Consider the following 16,295-nt stretch of genomic DNA (forward strand, 5'->3'; position numbering starts at 1 on the left):
CGGGCAAGCCATTCGATAAGACTAGTGCACAGTATGACCCTTTACCAGTTCGATATATGCCTTCATTTGAATTAATTAAAAAAAGATACATGTATATATATATATATAGAAAACACGTGTCGTTACGTCATAAAGTACTGACCTGCGTAAGGAATAACGTATATTACGCTAAGAAACAACGTTTCTATAAATTAATGTAATATTGGATATTTTTATACGTCTTCCCAGGTTCTGACTTCAACTTTACGTAACCCAAAATATACTAAACTACACGTAATAGTTATAGTATGTGTGAGAGTGTGTTACCAGGATATATCAGAGCTAGGGGTACATCGAGGGTATTTTTCTCTGCACATATCGTCGAGGCCGGTAGGCCGAGACAGATATGTGAAGAGAAAAATACCGAGATGTACCCCTAGCTCTGATATATCCTGGTAACACACGAGCACTACATATTATAACTGTTTTATCGCATAGTTTATCATTAAAATTTATATATTATTTTCATTTAAATTTGTTTATTATCATTTTTACTATTTTGATTCCCTTTCTGCGCCTCGCTGACTGAAACACTAAAACTTCTGTTTTAGAAAATGTGTTCCCCAGATAAAAGTACCCAACAAATTTCTGCATTGGTTTTAAATCTTTGCATTTCATTGGCCAGACATATTGTAAAATTTGTTGTTTTGTTTGTAAAAAAAATCAAAGAAAAAGAAACATTTGAGAAATCTCAGAATTTCATATATTTCTGAATTTGGCAATAACTATCAAGTTTTTTAAATATTCTAGTTTATTTATTCTTTTACTTTATAAATGTAGGTGTTTGTGACAATTCTTTCTCTGTGAACTGTAAACTGGACCTAAAATCATCTTTTCTTTGAAAGGAAAAAATTATACTCCCTTGATAGGACCTCAATAGAGAAAAAGTGTTCTGATATATATCGGAACAGTTTTACTGTGCCGATATATATCGGAACACTTTTTTTTCTTATGAAACTCCATAGAGATTTCCGTGTTGATATATATCGCAACAGTTTTGTAAGATATCAGCACAGTTTTGTAGTAATAATGTGTGTTACTATGTATAACATGCTGCAAAGATCAAAGGAAAATTGCCGCACTATGCGATAAATTTGCTTAGAAGAAAATGTTTATGTATGAATCTGAAGTTTCTGTATACATTGTATTTTTTTTTTTTACTTTGGATCATACAATGTATATAGACGTGACGGATCACATGTATACCTGTAATTTATTAATAGTGTACGACAAACGCACTGAAATTTTGCAATATGTCAATTTTATAAAGTCCTTTGTTTTAAAAATAAATGGATCGATCAATCACTCCCCGCTTGGATTGATCACGATTTAGACAACAAAGTTAAACACTTGCTTGTGTATATTTTTTAACATGAAGTGTCAACGTGACGCATCAAAATGTTTTTGACATTGTCGTCATTTCTCAGACCACAGTCATGACAAATGCAGACAGACATGTACTTACTTACATTACTAATCATTATTTTGTTCACTTCTATGTGTTCAGAATCAAAGTACTTATAATCCCGGCGGTCAACATGGGTGAAAATGAAGGGAAATTCAATCGGAGAACTTCCCACATCGGAGAATAAAAGCAACCCGCGAAAGAAGATGCCAACAATTACATGTAGGTGTTCAAAATGTCGATATTTACCACCATTCATGTAATGTACAATGTAAGCACTAAGCATTTCACCTTAATTGCTCTCAAAAACCCGGGACGTCTAATCCGAATACCCTATCGTCTGACTCCACAAGTACATAACCTTATTTAGGTACCACTTCCATAATACAACTTGGAATGGTCCCCTGCGATCCTCGAAATAATTGGAGGCCATTTTGAATGGGAACATTATAGAACAGGGAACAATATTTACTACAGCATTAGAAACGACCAAATGAATGGTGTGTCGTAGTTTTGAGTCACTGGTGTCTGGCCTGGGTGTTTTATCTAGGGGTGTAACGATACATCGAAATATCGATGCATTGCGATACTGAGTGTCCCGATAGTATGCATCGATAGAAAAGTCACGATCCAATAACAATCGCCGATAGTTCCTTCAACAATCGATAGTTTCGATAGTTTTGAAATTTTAGTAAATACAGAAATAATTAATAATTCATAAACCAAGAAACAGAGACAGCTCTCATTTGCGCCTCGGAAAATGTTTACATCTCCATTACAATAATTACCCTCATGGAATTAAACTACCATAAAGGACTGAGAAGTCTGGGAGATAATTAATAAATTTAGGGGTTTTTTTTAGAAACTTTGATTAAATATATTTAAATAATCTTAAATGAGAAAAAGTACTTTGGGCATGGAGAAAGTAGGCTACTTGTATGATATAGCAAACTGTTCGGTAGGGCCATTCATTTAGTGCTGGTACACCTTAGTCCGATCCGTCAATTTTCGTCTTTTTCGATGCTTTGTGTTATTAAACACGTTGAGATTCGTAACAAAATGGCCGTTTCGTTTGAGTATACCTTCCATAGGTTTATTGTTTTACTTATTGTTTCAAAGCCAAGGAAGGCAAGAAATAGAAATTTTTAAAAAAAAAATATTTAATGTTAGATTTATATCTGTCCATTTCAGTTATACAAACATCTCAATGTGTATTATTAACACTATTAACAGCAATTATAAACGGTGTTGTGTCTTACACTGTGTAATAATGCCAGTTGGTAGTTTTACTGTATAAAACATGGTGGCCGATAACTATTGCAATAGTATCGCAATAGTAACCTGCAATAGAATAGTATCGCAATAGTTTTTCAGCAATATCAATAGTATTGCAATAGTCAAAATTGGCCTCAATAGTCACCCCTAGTTTTATCGTAGTTTTGAATGTTGCACTGTAAAAGTGGCCTCTATCCCTGGCTAGGACCGCCAGTTACGGGCGTTCTGAACAACGTTTGATCATGTTAACAGAATGCGATGCGGAACCTATTATCTGAGTTGCCCTCATGTGCCCTGAGAAGGTTCTATGTCTATATCTAAATTTGATGTTAATTGTCTGTTTTATTCACTCATATGATTATGTATAATTGATGCTTTATTAGCAAAAACATGTATGTTGGGACGCGACCAAAATTCGTAATATCTACAAAATGCATTTGGGCAAACAATAAATGATAGATTAAGATTCACAAGAAATTCTTTTCCACGTGCCCTTAAAGCCTTTTACTGAGACTATACACCTGCTTGTTTGTGCTCATCAGCTGTAATTATTTTAATCACAACTCCGTGTTTTGTGCATGTTTCTATTTTTTTTTTAAGTTAATGATTACAGCGCATGATGCATTTGCCATCAAAGTAAATAGCTATATGTAAAAAGTGTTTACATACAAACAAGGGTATTTTGACTAGTAACTAAATGTATCCATCTAGACTGTTCTTCATTTGTACTGACAGATGGCAAGATATGTAAAATGTTGAGGCATGTTTTGAAATTATACTTGATTTTTTTTTTCAAGATTCAGTCATTTTGTTTACCAGTGCCAAAAGAATAATCTCAGAGAAAGCATTTATTTAAGACTGATGTTTACAAAACCTTTCGAGCTCTGTTCTTAGAATCATATCCCTGATGAATAATTTGATATATTCACATGAACAATCTACTTATTACATACAGCATATGCAAATAAATAGAGATTTTAAAATTATCAGAGCAATTTCTAAGAAGTATTCAATGGTAAACGAGCTAGACTACAACCACTCTGGAAAATTTGTGACGCTGGTACATGAAATCACTCTCTCCGTTCAATAAACGGTTAATTGTCAAGCACTTGCTTCAAGTTTCAAAGTTTATTGGAAGTCATGCAGGCCCTTAAATTATGGGCATCTGACATAAACATAACATATCATATAACAACATGTCATATTAAACAAGATGTAATTATTGTTATCGAGTGCCAGTCTACAACCAGTCGGGAACCAGGGCTCGTATTCATGACCGTTTAATCAAAGCCTTGAAGATTACTTATATAGAACCGGTTCATGAATAATAATGGAAGAGGTATTGATACACGCAAGATACACACATACGGGGCTGGTTTTCAACATGGTACTACAATACCGATTTTTTCTGCCTGTCCGTATTTACTGTGATCATATTATTTACAAGTCAAGTACTTTTATTCAAGGTCAAAGTTTACATATCGTACATACATGCGAACGGATGTATCTACATGCCGAGTATTCGTTGATTTCGCATGAACTCCAAAAAAATTATCACTTGTATTGATAAATTATTTTTCTTTCCATGGCACATGTTAGCACTTGTGTTTTTAATTTAACATATTTTGTTTTATTATACCTGTATAAATTCTGATTGTATTCTGTTACCACTACTTTTTTCGAAGGAGCACACTATAAGCCTTTCAGAAAAGACTGTTTTTCATATTTTGACCATTTGAACTTAGGTTTGTGCTGGATGTGTACCACTTTTGTTGACACCAGAACAAAAATCCAAGAGTTAAGGTGGAATGCGCCTAATTTGGAGTTACTGGGTTTCGTTTCGAAATTTTGATTAATATAAACTTCAGCATATTCCTCATAGACTGCTTATTTTACTTTTTTGATATTTCTGTAATTTTTTTCTCTGCAAAACTTCAAAAACGACAATTGACGTCCATTTTTGATGAACCGCGATTTCACGTCCATCAGACGATTTTTGTAAATCGTTCTGTTCATTCTAAAGAAATCGATTTGCTTTCTACTCATCACATTTTCATTTAAAAATGTCGTTAAAATGGTGTATAATTTATGGAGATCATTTTAACTTTAAAGTCGATATTTACGTTAATGTGACGCCAGAGTGACAAATATGACGTTGAGTTTCGAATAAAAATTTTGCTTTAATCTTGTCGTATCTTATATTTAAATTTCGAAACGAAACCCAGTAACTTCAAATTAGGCGCATTCCACCTTAAAATTGTGCGTTATTTTCTGTCGTTTATTTCGCATGAACTACGGAAAAAAATTAATTCATTTCTTTAATATATATATTTCAATTTTAGTCATTTCATTTAGTAGGGAAAATTATATAAACAGTATAGCAAGAATACGTTTCTTTTTTTTTCTGTATATATTCTCTTTTTATTTGCTTCGAAAACCGAATAAAAATTAAATAAATACTTTTTTCGTCTCCTGAAAAAATACTGAAACTAACAAACGAGGTATTCGAAATATAACGGCGATGAAGTCGTATATAAATCATAATATACGCGTTCTAAATATGTATCAGATAGATAATTGCCTGTCAATCATCAATTCAAAACGCAATAGCATATAATTAACGTCTTAATTAGGTATGCGCGCACCTGAGCGATAAAGGTGACCGATTGCTTTATTTCCGAGGGTTATCGACAGTCACGTGACCGAACGTTAACGTAACGTTATCTGCGGTAACAACAGTGTACGTGGATCTCTCTGATAAAAAGAGTGGAGGTTAGCATTTTACGGCAGTATTAGGCTAAATTTTCACTCAAATCCACATTATTTATATTGTAAATAAAAAAAAATGAAAGGAATAATTGTAACACTTTCCTTGCTATGTTTTGGTTTAACATATGGATTCAGTCGTTACAGACGTCAAATTCCTAACGGATACGGAGTTAATCACCCCTGTCGGGGCAAAGGGCACTGGAGCGCTGTCGGACACATGAGCGGAGGTTACACACGGCAGAAAAATGTTTTCGGTCAGGTTAGTTTGATGTTACCGTATATAGTAGAGACTTACCTTAAACCCGCTTTGTTTTAGGGAACAACCTGTTTATAGAATGCAACCCATGTTATTTAAACGCAATGGAAATGGAATCCATCTATGTAACTGTTATTTTCGTGAACTTAACTGTGACGTGTAACTTATGTAATAAAACAATTTAAACGGCGGCCACGTTTTTCACTCGAATTACCGTTGTTAGACGTCCCGTTGTTGATTATGTACGTCACACTTATTGCGTCATAGATTTAAACGTCAAGGCGGTGTGCTGGAAAAGAAAACCATACAAAACAGGGTCAGATTTGGTAGATGTCATCAAATATGTACATAACAATTCGATAGTATGATATTGCGTGCTGTGCTCTCGTGATATAACTCCTTCCAATCCGAACACCAAACAAATGACCGTTCCGGATATATTATTTCTTAAGAAACACAATCAGACAGCACTTCACCTTTAAACCTCAAATATATCACAAATACCTTAACATTTAGCCTGCTTGACCCAGTTGTTCGAAACTTTAACAGACGATTAAGCTTACGGTTGGTTAACTTTTATGGGTACTTTTCAACATTTTAGAAGACATAGAAGAAAAAAAAACAAAAATTGTGAACACTAAAATATCTTTACTTTAAAATCAAAATACCACACTTGTGTTTCCCACCAATACTAATATTGAATCAAACTTTAGCCAGCGGTTAGTTTAACAGCCGGTTAAAGTTTCGAAAATTGGGCCCAGGTGGTAAGCGATTTTGCCTTTGTGACCAGTGCAGAGCAAGATCAGCCTGTTGATCATCATCTGCACCGTAGTATATTTTTTCAGTGAACACACCTTCGAATAATAAATGGTACTGTCCTTATTTTATGATAGACCAGTCCATTTTATAGATTTAGCAGGATAAAGCTTAACTACAAACAAGCAAGAATATTGACAATTGAAGAAGCTGGCCCAGTTTACAGTGGCACCCTATTAATCTATTTACTCTCTAAAACAGGACTTCTCAAGGGCCGGAGCCCGCTGGACTAGGGAGCTGTGTATGAAGGACTCGGATGGGGACGGTCTTACGAATGGAGAGGAGCTAGGTGACCCACAGTGCACGTGGAGACCTGGAGATCAGGCTTCTGAAACTCCCAAGGGCCATCCTGGTATGAATGTTGTTTTTTTCTTCCATGGAATTACACACTAGTATGAACACATTTATGAATGTCTCTAAATTGTATACTGGGCGTCATTGAAAAGTTACCACATAATATATACCTCTTTATTCTTTTATACAATATCGACGTCACTTTTTCATGGCCTGTAAGCGGGCTATTACTCATAGACCCTGTCTGATCATGTCTCCTAACCCATTTCATGACTGTCAGGTGAGAACAGCACATACGACGTGCAATTTCACGACATGAAAGTTCGGCGTCAACCATGCAAATGGCCTGATGTCGTTGATCGTGCCTTAAACGTGGCATTCTTAGCAAAGATATTCTGGTTTTTTAACGTATTCCTTTTAGTCTGTCGACTAACTTTCAAGTGCGATGAATGATTTGCGACAGAATTTTCGTACATGTCGACATTGCTCGAAAAAGTCATTTTGCACGTGCAGCCCGTGCCTCAAATGGAGTTCATCGAATTTGACAAATCTTTACACCAGTGACGTCTCAGTTGCGTCATAAATGTAGTCGAGTTATGCTTTTAACACAATCCAATGCGATTTTTGAAATATAAGGGCCATTAGGGTGTTAACTTTTCAGTGACGCTGAGTATATATTTGTACTTGTAACATGTGTAAATATTGAGTTCTGCTCAACCCAGGGCTAGAGGGCCTGCACGGAAACATACATTTACACTACCGTCTATGAACAGACTCACGCAAACCGAGCCTGCAACAACATTATCATTTTTGTCGTGTTGAGCGACCTGTGAAGTTTCCACTTTTTTATTTCAACATCTGATGTACAACTCGTTCTTACTGTTAGAAACTGTAGGCTCAGTCTATCTCTCAAGTTCCATTTAGGAAGGCAACGTTCGTAGCCAAATGAGTCGCGTTGTGAGAAAACCAACATAGTGGCTTTGCGGCCAGCATGGATCCAGACCAGCCTGAGCATCCGCGCAGTCTGGTCATGATCCATGCTGTTCGCTAACGGTTTCTCTAATTGTTATAGGTTTTGAAAGCGAACAGCATGGATCCTGACCAGACTGCGCGGATGCGCAGGCTGGTCTGGATCCATGCTGGTCGCAAAGCCACTATGTTGGTTTGCTAATGGCGTGGCTCAAATAATGTACCTGCAAAATACTTCCAATATCAATGTTATTCTAGACCGTACAAGAAAACCCCCAGTATACGGAATTTAGTAGACTTAGTTTTCCTTTTTATTTCGAATCCTTTTTATTTCAAAAAAGAAGATTAAAATGATCGAAAGGATTTGCAGTGGATAGACAACGACAACCCGAAGGTTGTTACATACGATTTATATTTAGTTTGAATGGGAATAAAGATTTTTTTTTCGCGTCTGCAAGTTTATTTTCCTTAATTATTATTACTCATAACGACAACGTACAGTTGTCTTCAAACGAAAAAAAAAAAAAAAAAACATGTCGGAAATTATACATGTAAATCCTCTTGGATACTATAAATCCAGCGTAAATGGCTCTGGTGGATTACTGTGGTCAAAGCATCCTAAACAACGTGACTGATGGCGAAAACGTTTTTTACCTTCACTTTAGATTCATCTTACAAATATGTTTAAAGCGTTGGTAACATACTAAGAAATTGTTTGTTCCCTTATATTTCATGTTTATGCAACCATCCTTTACTTTTAAAACAAATGACGAATCGATTTTCATCAGACTTGAGTTCAAAACTGTTTCGAAACACGTACTTTTGTCTTTGTTTAGCAATACATCAACTTGTAAATTGCCTAAACTTGCATTATAAGCTTGTTGAACACATGTAGATGCTCCCGGCTTGCAATAAATTACTTAAAAAATTCTACGTGGAGACCACTTAATTGCCTGATAGGGACTTTAAAAGTCGGCATGCACATCAGTTGTCTTAATGTTGATTAATCTTTTTTTGTTATAAAATGAAAAAAAAAAAGTTGATGTTTGAATTCATGACTCTACGCGTATGCAATTTCGTCATACATGTATATATCCCAATATCAGAGGCTCGAACATTGATGCAGGTTTAGTGTCCGAGTAATAAATAGGCAATTTTGCTGGCGAAAAAAATAATGCTTTGGGTTTGGATAGAACTATATGAGAGTGGAACTTCAAATGGCTAATATGGTCGTGCAATTAAATTAAAAAGAACTATTTTAGTTACTTTGCCTCAACGTTACGGTTTGTCTCAACGTTAAGCTTTTCCAACTCCAGCAGCTATGTTCGTATAGTGTTCATGAGATTGCAGATTTTGCTTTACTTTCATTTCACTTATTTTGGACTACACGTAATACACATAAAGTGACGTTATTGTCTTTCAGGATTTTGCGAAGAGGACAGACAAAAATGTGACAGTGGTATGACACATGATGAGTGCCCAAATCCTCGTGCAAGAGGTCGAGGCCGAGGCCGGGGTCAAGGACGAGGTAGAACTCCAGCAAGAAGACCTCCGCTAGGTGCCAACGATCATCCACAGACAACTTTGTCCAAAAACATCGATCAACGCGGAGGCGTGGGTCAGAGTCCGCCAGGATTCGGCTCGGTAGGCATAGAACGCGGATTATCATTAGGCCAGACACCCGGCTTCCCGAGTTCACCCGGTTCGTTTAGCATGGGATCAGGTGGATTTGACAGAAGTTTGGGTGATCAGACGCGCAGACGGCCAGTAGAATTTGGCAGTTTCAGTTCGCCATCGTCCGGACCTCAAACACGACCTGGTTTTTCTTCCTCTGGAACTGGAAGCTTCGGAGCCCCAAGCCTATCGCAAGATTTTGGCGTTTCTGACGAAAGATATATGGGACGGCTGGCTTCTGGTAGACCTTCCGAAACAAGCTCGATAGCTGGAAGGGGTGATTTCTTCATGCCAGGAAGGGATCGCTTTAGTTCAAGCTTAGATCAAAGAAGCATCCAGGGTATGGGATCTCCGGGCTTAGGACCTTCATTTCAAAGTTCATTGTCTCAAAGAGATATCGAAAGAAGTGTTCAGGCTAGAATGGACAGAGAGAGATCTCGTGCCGGCGGTAGTGGAGGAATGCGACCAAGCATGGAGTCTGGTTCCATGGGTTTTGGTCGCATGAGTTCTAGTAGTATGAGATCTGGTGGCACGGACACGGGTCCATTTGAAGGTGCTGGTATGGGTTCAGTGGCAGTTGGTGGCATGGGTTCAATGAGAGGAGGTGCTGGTAGTATGGGAGGTGGTATGGATCCAGTGGGACCAAGTGGTATGGGTTCAAGAGGTATAAGTATGGAACCGGGAATAATGGGTTCGATGCGGTCCGGTGGTGTAAGTCCAATGGGACCAAGTGGCATGGGCCCGATGGGCTCTGGTGGCATGAGTTCTGGATTTTCAAGTGGAATGGAGGGATATCCACCTTTCATGACAATGGATTCCCCCGGATTCGGTAGATCGCCATTTTCAAGTGGGGCAAGGCCCGGGTCCTCGTTTGCAGCTGGTAGAATGTTCGTTCCCGGGATACCTGGACCACGATTTTAGAATGAGAATATTAGGTGATGGATTTCCAACTTTTGAAACTTTGAATTTGTTTCGAATTGATACAATTTTGTAAGACATTTTGGGTGATTAGATTAAACAAGAATTCCATTTACCAAACATATACAAGTAACGAAGTCGAGCATAAAAGTAAACTAAACGATTATTAGTGTTTTGAATTCTGTGATACAACATTTATTAAACGTTATATTTTTGCTATGTATAATGTGGTCTCATTAATTTTGCTATATTATCAAAAATTTTCCAGGTGCTGTATCTCATTTGGATAGGTTATTACAATTTTGGTGCAAAACTTCATCACGGGCACACACGTATGTTCACATTACCACCCTTTATGCTCTTTGGAATGGTGGTTCATAACGGTAGTTTTATAACACACTGACAAGGTTAGCTTTTTGTCAAAGTTTGTCAGCGGCCCGTTTATTAAGCTTATGATCAATATAACTGAGCCTGAAAGATCTGTGAGGTACATATACTGGTAAGATACCATCGAGCAGTAAGGAAAAAGGAATGAACGTTCGTTTAGAAAGAGTTTCTTTTGGTTTATATATTACAGTAGTTGGTTCTCAGCTTACCAATGCAATTGCAATTTCTCGCACAGAAAGCAAGGTAAAATAGTCCTCTATGGGATTCGAAAGCTTCGGTCTTTTTCGTTTTTCTTCTTTTTTTTCTCTTTTTTTTTTTTTGACGACCCGTCGAGACAGGCCGGAATCAAAGAAATAATACTAATAACATGTTACGGAAACAGTTGAAATAAACACGAGTTCTTCATGTCCATATTATTGAGTAAGGTTTTGTTGTGCAACCATATACGTCCTCAAACAGAAATCATGATACAGTCCAACCTGTCTTAAGTATCCACACAAGATAGCAAATAATACTCCCCTCTTGTTTCATGAGGCTGCATAAAACGGGTCCGTTTATTTCGGACATAAAGGAGGAAATAACAAGAAATACGTACAGCTCGTTAGACACATTACTACTTAATTAAGACACAATACTTCGTTTGCATTACTTAATGGTGATTAATTAAGATATAATACTTCTATGTTAATTACATCTTATTGTTCTATGAAAATTAAAATTGTTGATGAATTTATATAAAAATTGTGTCATTTATTGCTGCTAAACTGCTAATTAGCTTAGCTTGCTTTTGTTTTGTTGTGCCTTAACTTTACACAGACTTTCTTTCTCGCGGGAAGTCTTTCACAGGGCAATTCCTTGGTTAACACATACACAGACGCGTCACTATGTCCAAAGTAACTTTTGTTAAAGGCATTAACCTCCAAATTTGGCTAATAAATAATTTTCTTTCAAACTGAAGTTTGGTCGTATTATGAACATTAGAATATGATTTTTTGTTTCTAAAACATTTTAAAAATTCCAGTTCAAGAAAAAAGATGACAGCGTCGGGAATCGAACCCCGGACCGCCGCGGCAATAAAGACTAAGCGGAAGTAGTGAATTATGACTTCAAAATATAGATACATGTATTTATAATCGAGAGTAAATTTTCATCGTAAATAGTAGTAAAAACAGCAAATTCTCATGTGTTTCCGTAACATATAGTTTGTCAGTAATTAAGTTTTAAAGCCTTCTTAAGAAATATAGTCATCCAGCTGGCTTACGGAAGGTCGGTGGTTCTACCCATGCAGGTGTCCGCTTGTGATGAAATAATGCACGAAGGAGCACCTGGGGTCTTCCTCCACCATTAAAGCTGGAAAGTCGCCATATAACCTATCATGTGTCGGTGCGAAGTTAAATCCAAAAAAAAAAAAAACACGAAATAAAAAATTATAGCATTTATTTCCAGATATCTAAAAAAATATTTTTTTGTTGTCGAACGATCTGGAGGCCAGTCCCTTTAATACAGGTTTATGTAACTTGGCCTGCTGCTGAAATGTTTTATATGGAACTGGAACGACGTATCTGATGGCAAAATACGGCAGTTTCCGTTATTAATGGAATGCAAAACAATGGTCTAGGGTTATAAAATTTGTTTAAACTTTTCGAGGCCAGTTTCAAAACTTAACCAACAGCAAAGGTGTACACCCTGGGATTAGTTGGGTCTTTAGAGGACGCAAGAGTACCCCTAGGCAAAAATCAAATCTCCAATATTGAAATATCTCAAAAATATAGGATACTGAAAATATTTCTACTGTAGCGGCGAGTATGTCCCACATTAAGGCGATTTTTAAACTGTATTCCGCGAAGTCGCATGACTAAGTTTAACGACAGTGACTTCTTACCGAATATATTCCAACTGGCGTTACATATAGGCAACGAGTTAAGTTGTAAACACCGAAATGTGTGCATGGACAAATCTATTTTCTGTCCTAATCAGAAATTACACAAGGTAGTATATGATATTGTCAACACATTTTTGACAAGGTGCAATAAAACGTTTGCGCTTTCTTCAATGAAACGGGAATATCTCCAGGGCATTCTCCATAAATTATCTTGTAAACATTGATAATAAACAATCAGTTAGTGTGCCATAAATGTCATTGTTTTTTTTTTTAAAGATATTCGGCGTTGTATAATAGGACTACTATTGCATTTTGTGTATATAGTCATTACGAAACTGACACTGGTGAAAACTTGTACCTAAGGCATAATTGAAGGCTAATGAGAGACAGAAGGGTTGATGTCTAAATAGCTTAAACGCGCGAGTTGTAAAACAGCAATGTTGCTAACATGCACGCGTTTTTTTTTATAATGGGCAAAACTATTAGCGTAACTGACGCTATCGTCGTTTTTTAACCGCTTTGACGTTACAGGGATTACTTCGGGTGTTTGGGCTACAGTTTTCATAAATCATATCGTTCCGATATTCAAAAGAAATATTTTGATATAGATGTCGAATGATACTTATTCAATCAAATTATTTATCAGACAGTGAATTATATTGCAATGTTCAGATACAAATTTAATGGGTATACGTTATTTAGTTTTCAAACATAACGTCGACGTTACATTAATTTCACGGTTGTGACATTTTGGCTAGATTTTGCAATTTTCATGTGATAAATTTGATTTATATTCAACGTTAGACTTATGCATATCAACTTGCAGACAATTGTATGTACTTTCAGACTGTAGTCGCAGATTTGTAAACAAATACATATTTCTGTACATATTTCGGCACGTGTCAAAATAAATATTATAGAAAGCATACGATAGTTAAAGAAACTACAGAAGTTTTAATAAATCCGGTCGAGGAAAGACATAAAATCTTACGTTTTCAGTTGGAACTGTCTTTCGCTTCCTATTTGTTACAGAAAGTATTGAAAATCAAATAACTGAAATGACGTCAAATATAGTTGACGTCACGTCACCGAGTCTTAATATTTGACGGAAAAAAATATTTTTATGAATTAACTAAGTCGTTATGTAATGCGCATTGGTAAATTTTGTTACATCTTACATGACGTTTTTGTGTTCTTTTCTATTATACTATGTCGAATTAAATTTTTACTACGTACGCAACGTCATCATTACGTGTCTTTGAAGTTTTCCTTCTAGCACATAGGCCGTGTTTCATGTTTTACACGTCAGTTAACTTGTAACCATGCCCTTATGAAGAGTTCGGCTATGTGCTTTTTATGTCATCACTGGGTGTATCAGAAATAAAGTTACAAGTGGTGGAGCATTGAAAAGTCCACAACTAAATCCGAACGAGATTCTACACTTTGAAATTGCTTAGTTTTACCTCCCCTTCCATTCTTACTGATCAGCTATCGCATAATAAACGGGAGATAAATTTTGGAACTGTCATTGGCGGTTACACGAGACTTGAAATTCTAGTGGCTACATGAATAAAAATAGGAAGAAGACCTTATATTGATGCTACTGTCCAAGTTTTAATGAAGATTCATGAAAATTGGACATTTAAAGGTTTTTATAATTTTTTTGCACTGGCGGCACCTAAAAGATGCAAACCTGGAACATTTTAACAACCTGATAGAGGACCATGCCAAAATTGTACTGGTCAAGTTTGGTGCAATCATATGACCATTAGTTTCAGACATGTCATCTGAAGAAATGTGAAGAAGGCTGGATGACAGTTACGGACTTTGAGCTATCACAAAAGCTCACTCCAAGCACTTAATTAAAATTTGTACTCAGATGAGCTAAAAAGGTTGTGCCTGGTAGTCCCAGTGGGGGAATTAATGTGTGTGTTTGTGTGTGTGTCAAAACTGTATGTAACATGGAAGTCGAACTGAACAGAACAGAACAGAACAGAACATGATCTTTATTACACCCAAGTAATTATACATTGTACAATATGGGGATTAAACATAATGACAGTATGTAATAACATGTTTACATGAACTTCCGACAGGCAAATATTATTTTGTTGTTGGGGGAAAACATGAATGTATCAGAAATTTTATACATCTAGTAAAAATCAGTATTTCAAAAATTATAGAGACTACAAGTTGTATTTATAGTTTACAAACATTAATTTAAGTTGTAGGTAAAAAAAAAAAAATAAATAAAAAGAATCCTAGCAAGTAATGTAGTTATTAAAGAACGAATCTACAAAAAAAAAGGTCGTCATGAATATCATGCGGACGCTTTAAATTCTGTTTGGGTAATGTGGTCAAAGGTGAGTCACTTACGCGTGGGATTTATTCTAATAATAGCGGCTACATCGCACTATGTTTTAACGCGCACTAAGTTTTACTATGATAGCAATGCGGTTATAATATTTACTCAAGCATATTATTCATTCATAATGGAGTAAACATGTGTGGGCGGATTATAAACTAAGGTAAAAGTAGGTCAGTTAATTCAATTAGAACTGAGTTATTATTGCTCTAATCATTTTGCACGTTTCTGACAAAATACATGGTGAATTTGAGTTAAGTAAATTTCGAAAGCAACGTTCAGAATCAGTAACATTGATATTCGCTAAGAAATGGTTTCGTTGTTGCTCAAAGAAGTTACATTTGAGCAAATAGTGCTGCTCAGTGCCTACAGCTCCGCTATTGCATTTTGAACATGTTCGATCCAGAAAAGATATGCCATCGTACCTCCCGGTTTCAACCGGCAGTCTGTGATTACATGTACGGAATTTGAAAAAAGTAAGGTAATCATTCTTCTGAAGAATTCGGAAATAATTTTCATACTCTAAGTTATCTTTAAAACTATTATATATCATTCCTTTATTAGACTGTTGCATCTGGGTGTGCCATTCTTGTTGAAATTGGTCAATGAGAGTTTGTTTAATTTGCTTATGCAAATGTTTTGTGACAGAAGTATTCTGGTGTAACCATAGGTCAGGTCTTCCAACAGAATTTAGAATTTCCTTGATTTTACTTATCCATTTATAGTCGAACTGTCCTGAGATACCATATATTTGTAAATTATAGAAGACAATTTTGTATCTTTGCCTAGTAACAGTTTAGCCCAATAAGAGATCATTTTTGTTTTAACTATTATAGATATTGGATATCTACCCAATTCGCCATAGAGCATATACATTGGAGTACTTTTGCGCGCATTTGTTATCCTTCGAAGGAAATCATTATGAACTCTTTCAAGTAAATCAATATTTTCAAAACCAAATATTTCCGATCCGTATGTCAGTATTGGTAAAACTGTATGGTCGAAAAGTTTTAAAATGAGATCGACAGGGAGATCCGCATTATTTGCCCTTGAAAATAAAGGTACATAGCTTTGTTTGCCTGCTGGACTACATGTTTCCTGGCGTTCAGGAACGAACCATTACTTGAAAAGGTAACACCTAGATAATGATATTTATTCGTAATTTCAACTTGCTGTGTTCCGAGGGTAAAGTTAAAATTATTGGTGTTTCTTGCACCAAAGACAATTATTTTTGTTTTTTGTAAAT

At 36.0% G+C, this 16,295-nt stretch overlaps 1 protein-coding gene across 1 annotated transcript; it reads left to right on the forward strand.

The window, feature by feature from the left end:
- Positions 1–5,406: 5,406 nt before the first annotated feature.
- Positions 5,407–10,634, forward strand: LOC123564951 (spidroin-1-like). Its single transcript, XM_045358881.2, has 3 exons — positions 5,407–5,747; positions 6,762–6,912; positions 9,247–10,634. The coding sequence occupies exons 1-3, from the start codon at positions 5,565–5,567 to the stop codon at positions 10,416–10,418; spliced, it is 1,506 nt and encodes a 501-aa protein (XP_045214816.2). The 5' UTR covers positions 5,407–5,564; the 3' UTR covers positions 10,419–10,634.
- Positions 10,635–16,295: the final 5,661 nt, after the last annotated feature.

The sequence above is a fragment of the Mercenaria mercenaria genome, chromosome 2 (genome assembly GCF_021730395.1).
Source record: "Mercenaria mercenaria strain notata chromosome 2, MADL_Memer_1, whole genome shotgun sequence".
NCBI classification, from domain to species: Eukaryota; Metazoa; Mollusca; class Bivalvia; order Venerida; family Veneridae; genus Mercenaria; species Mercenaria mercenaria.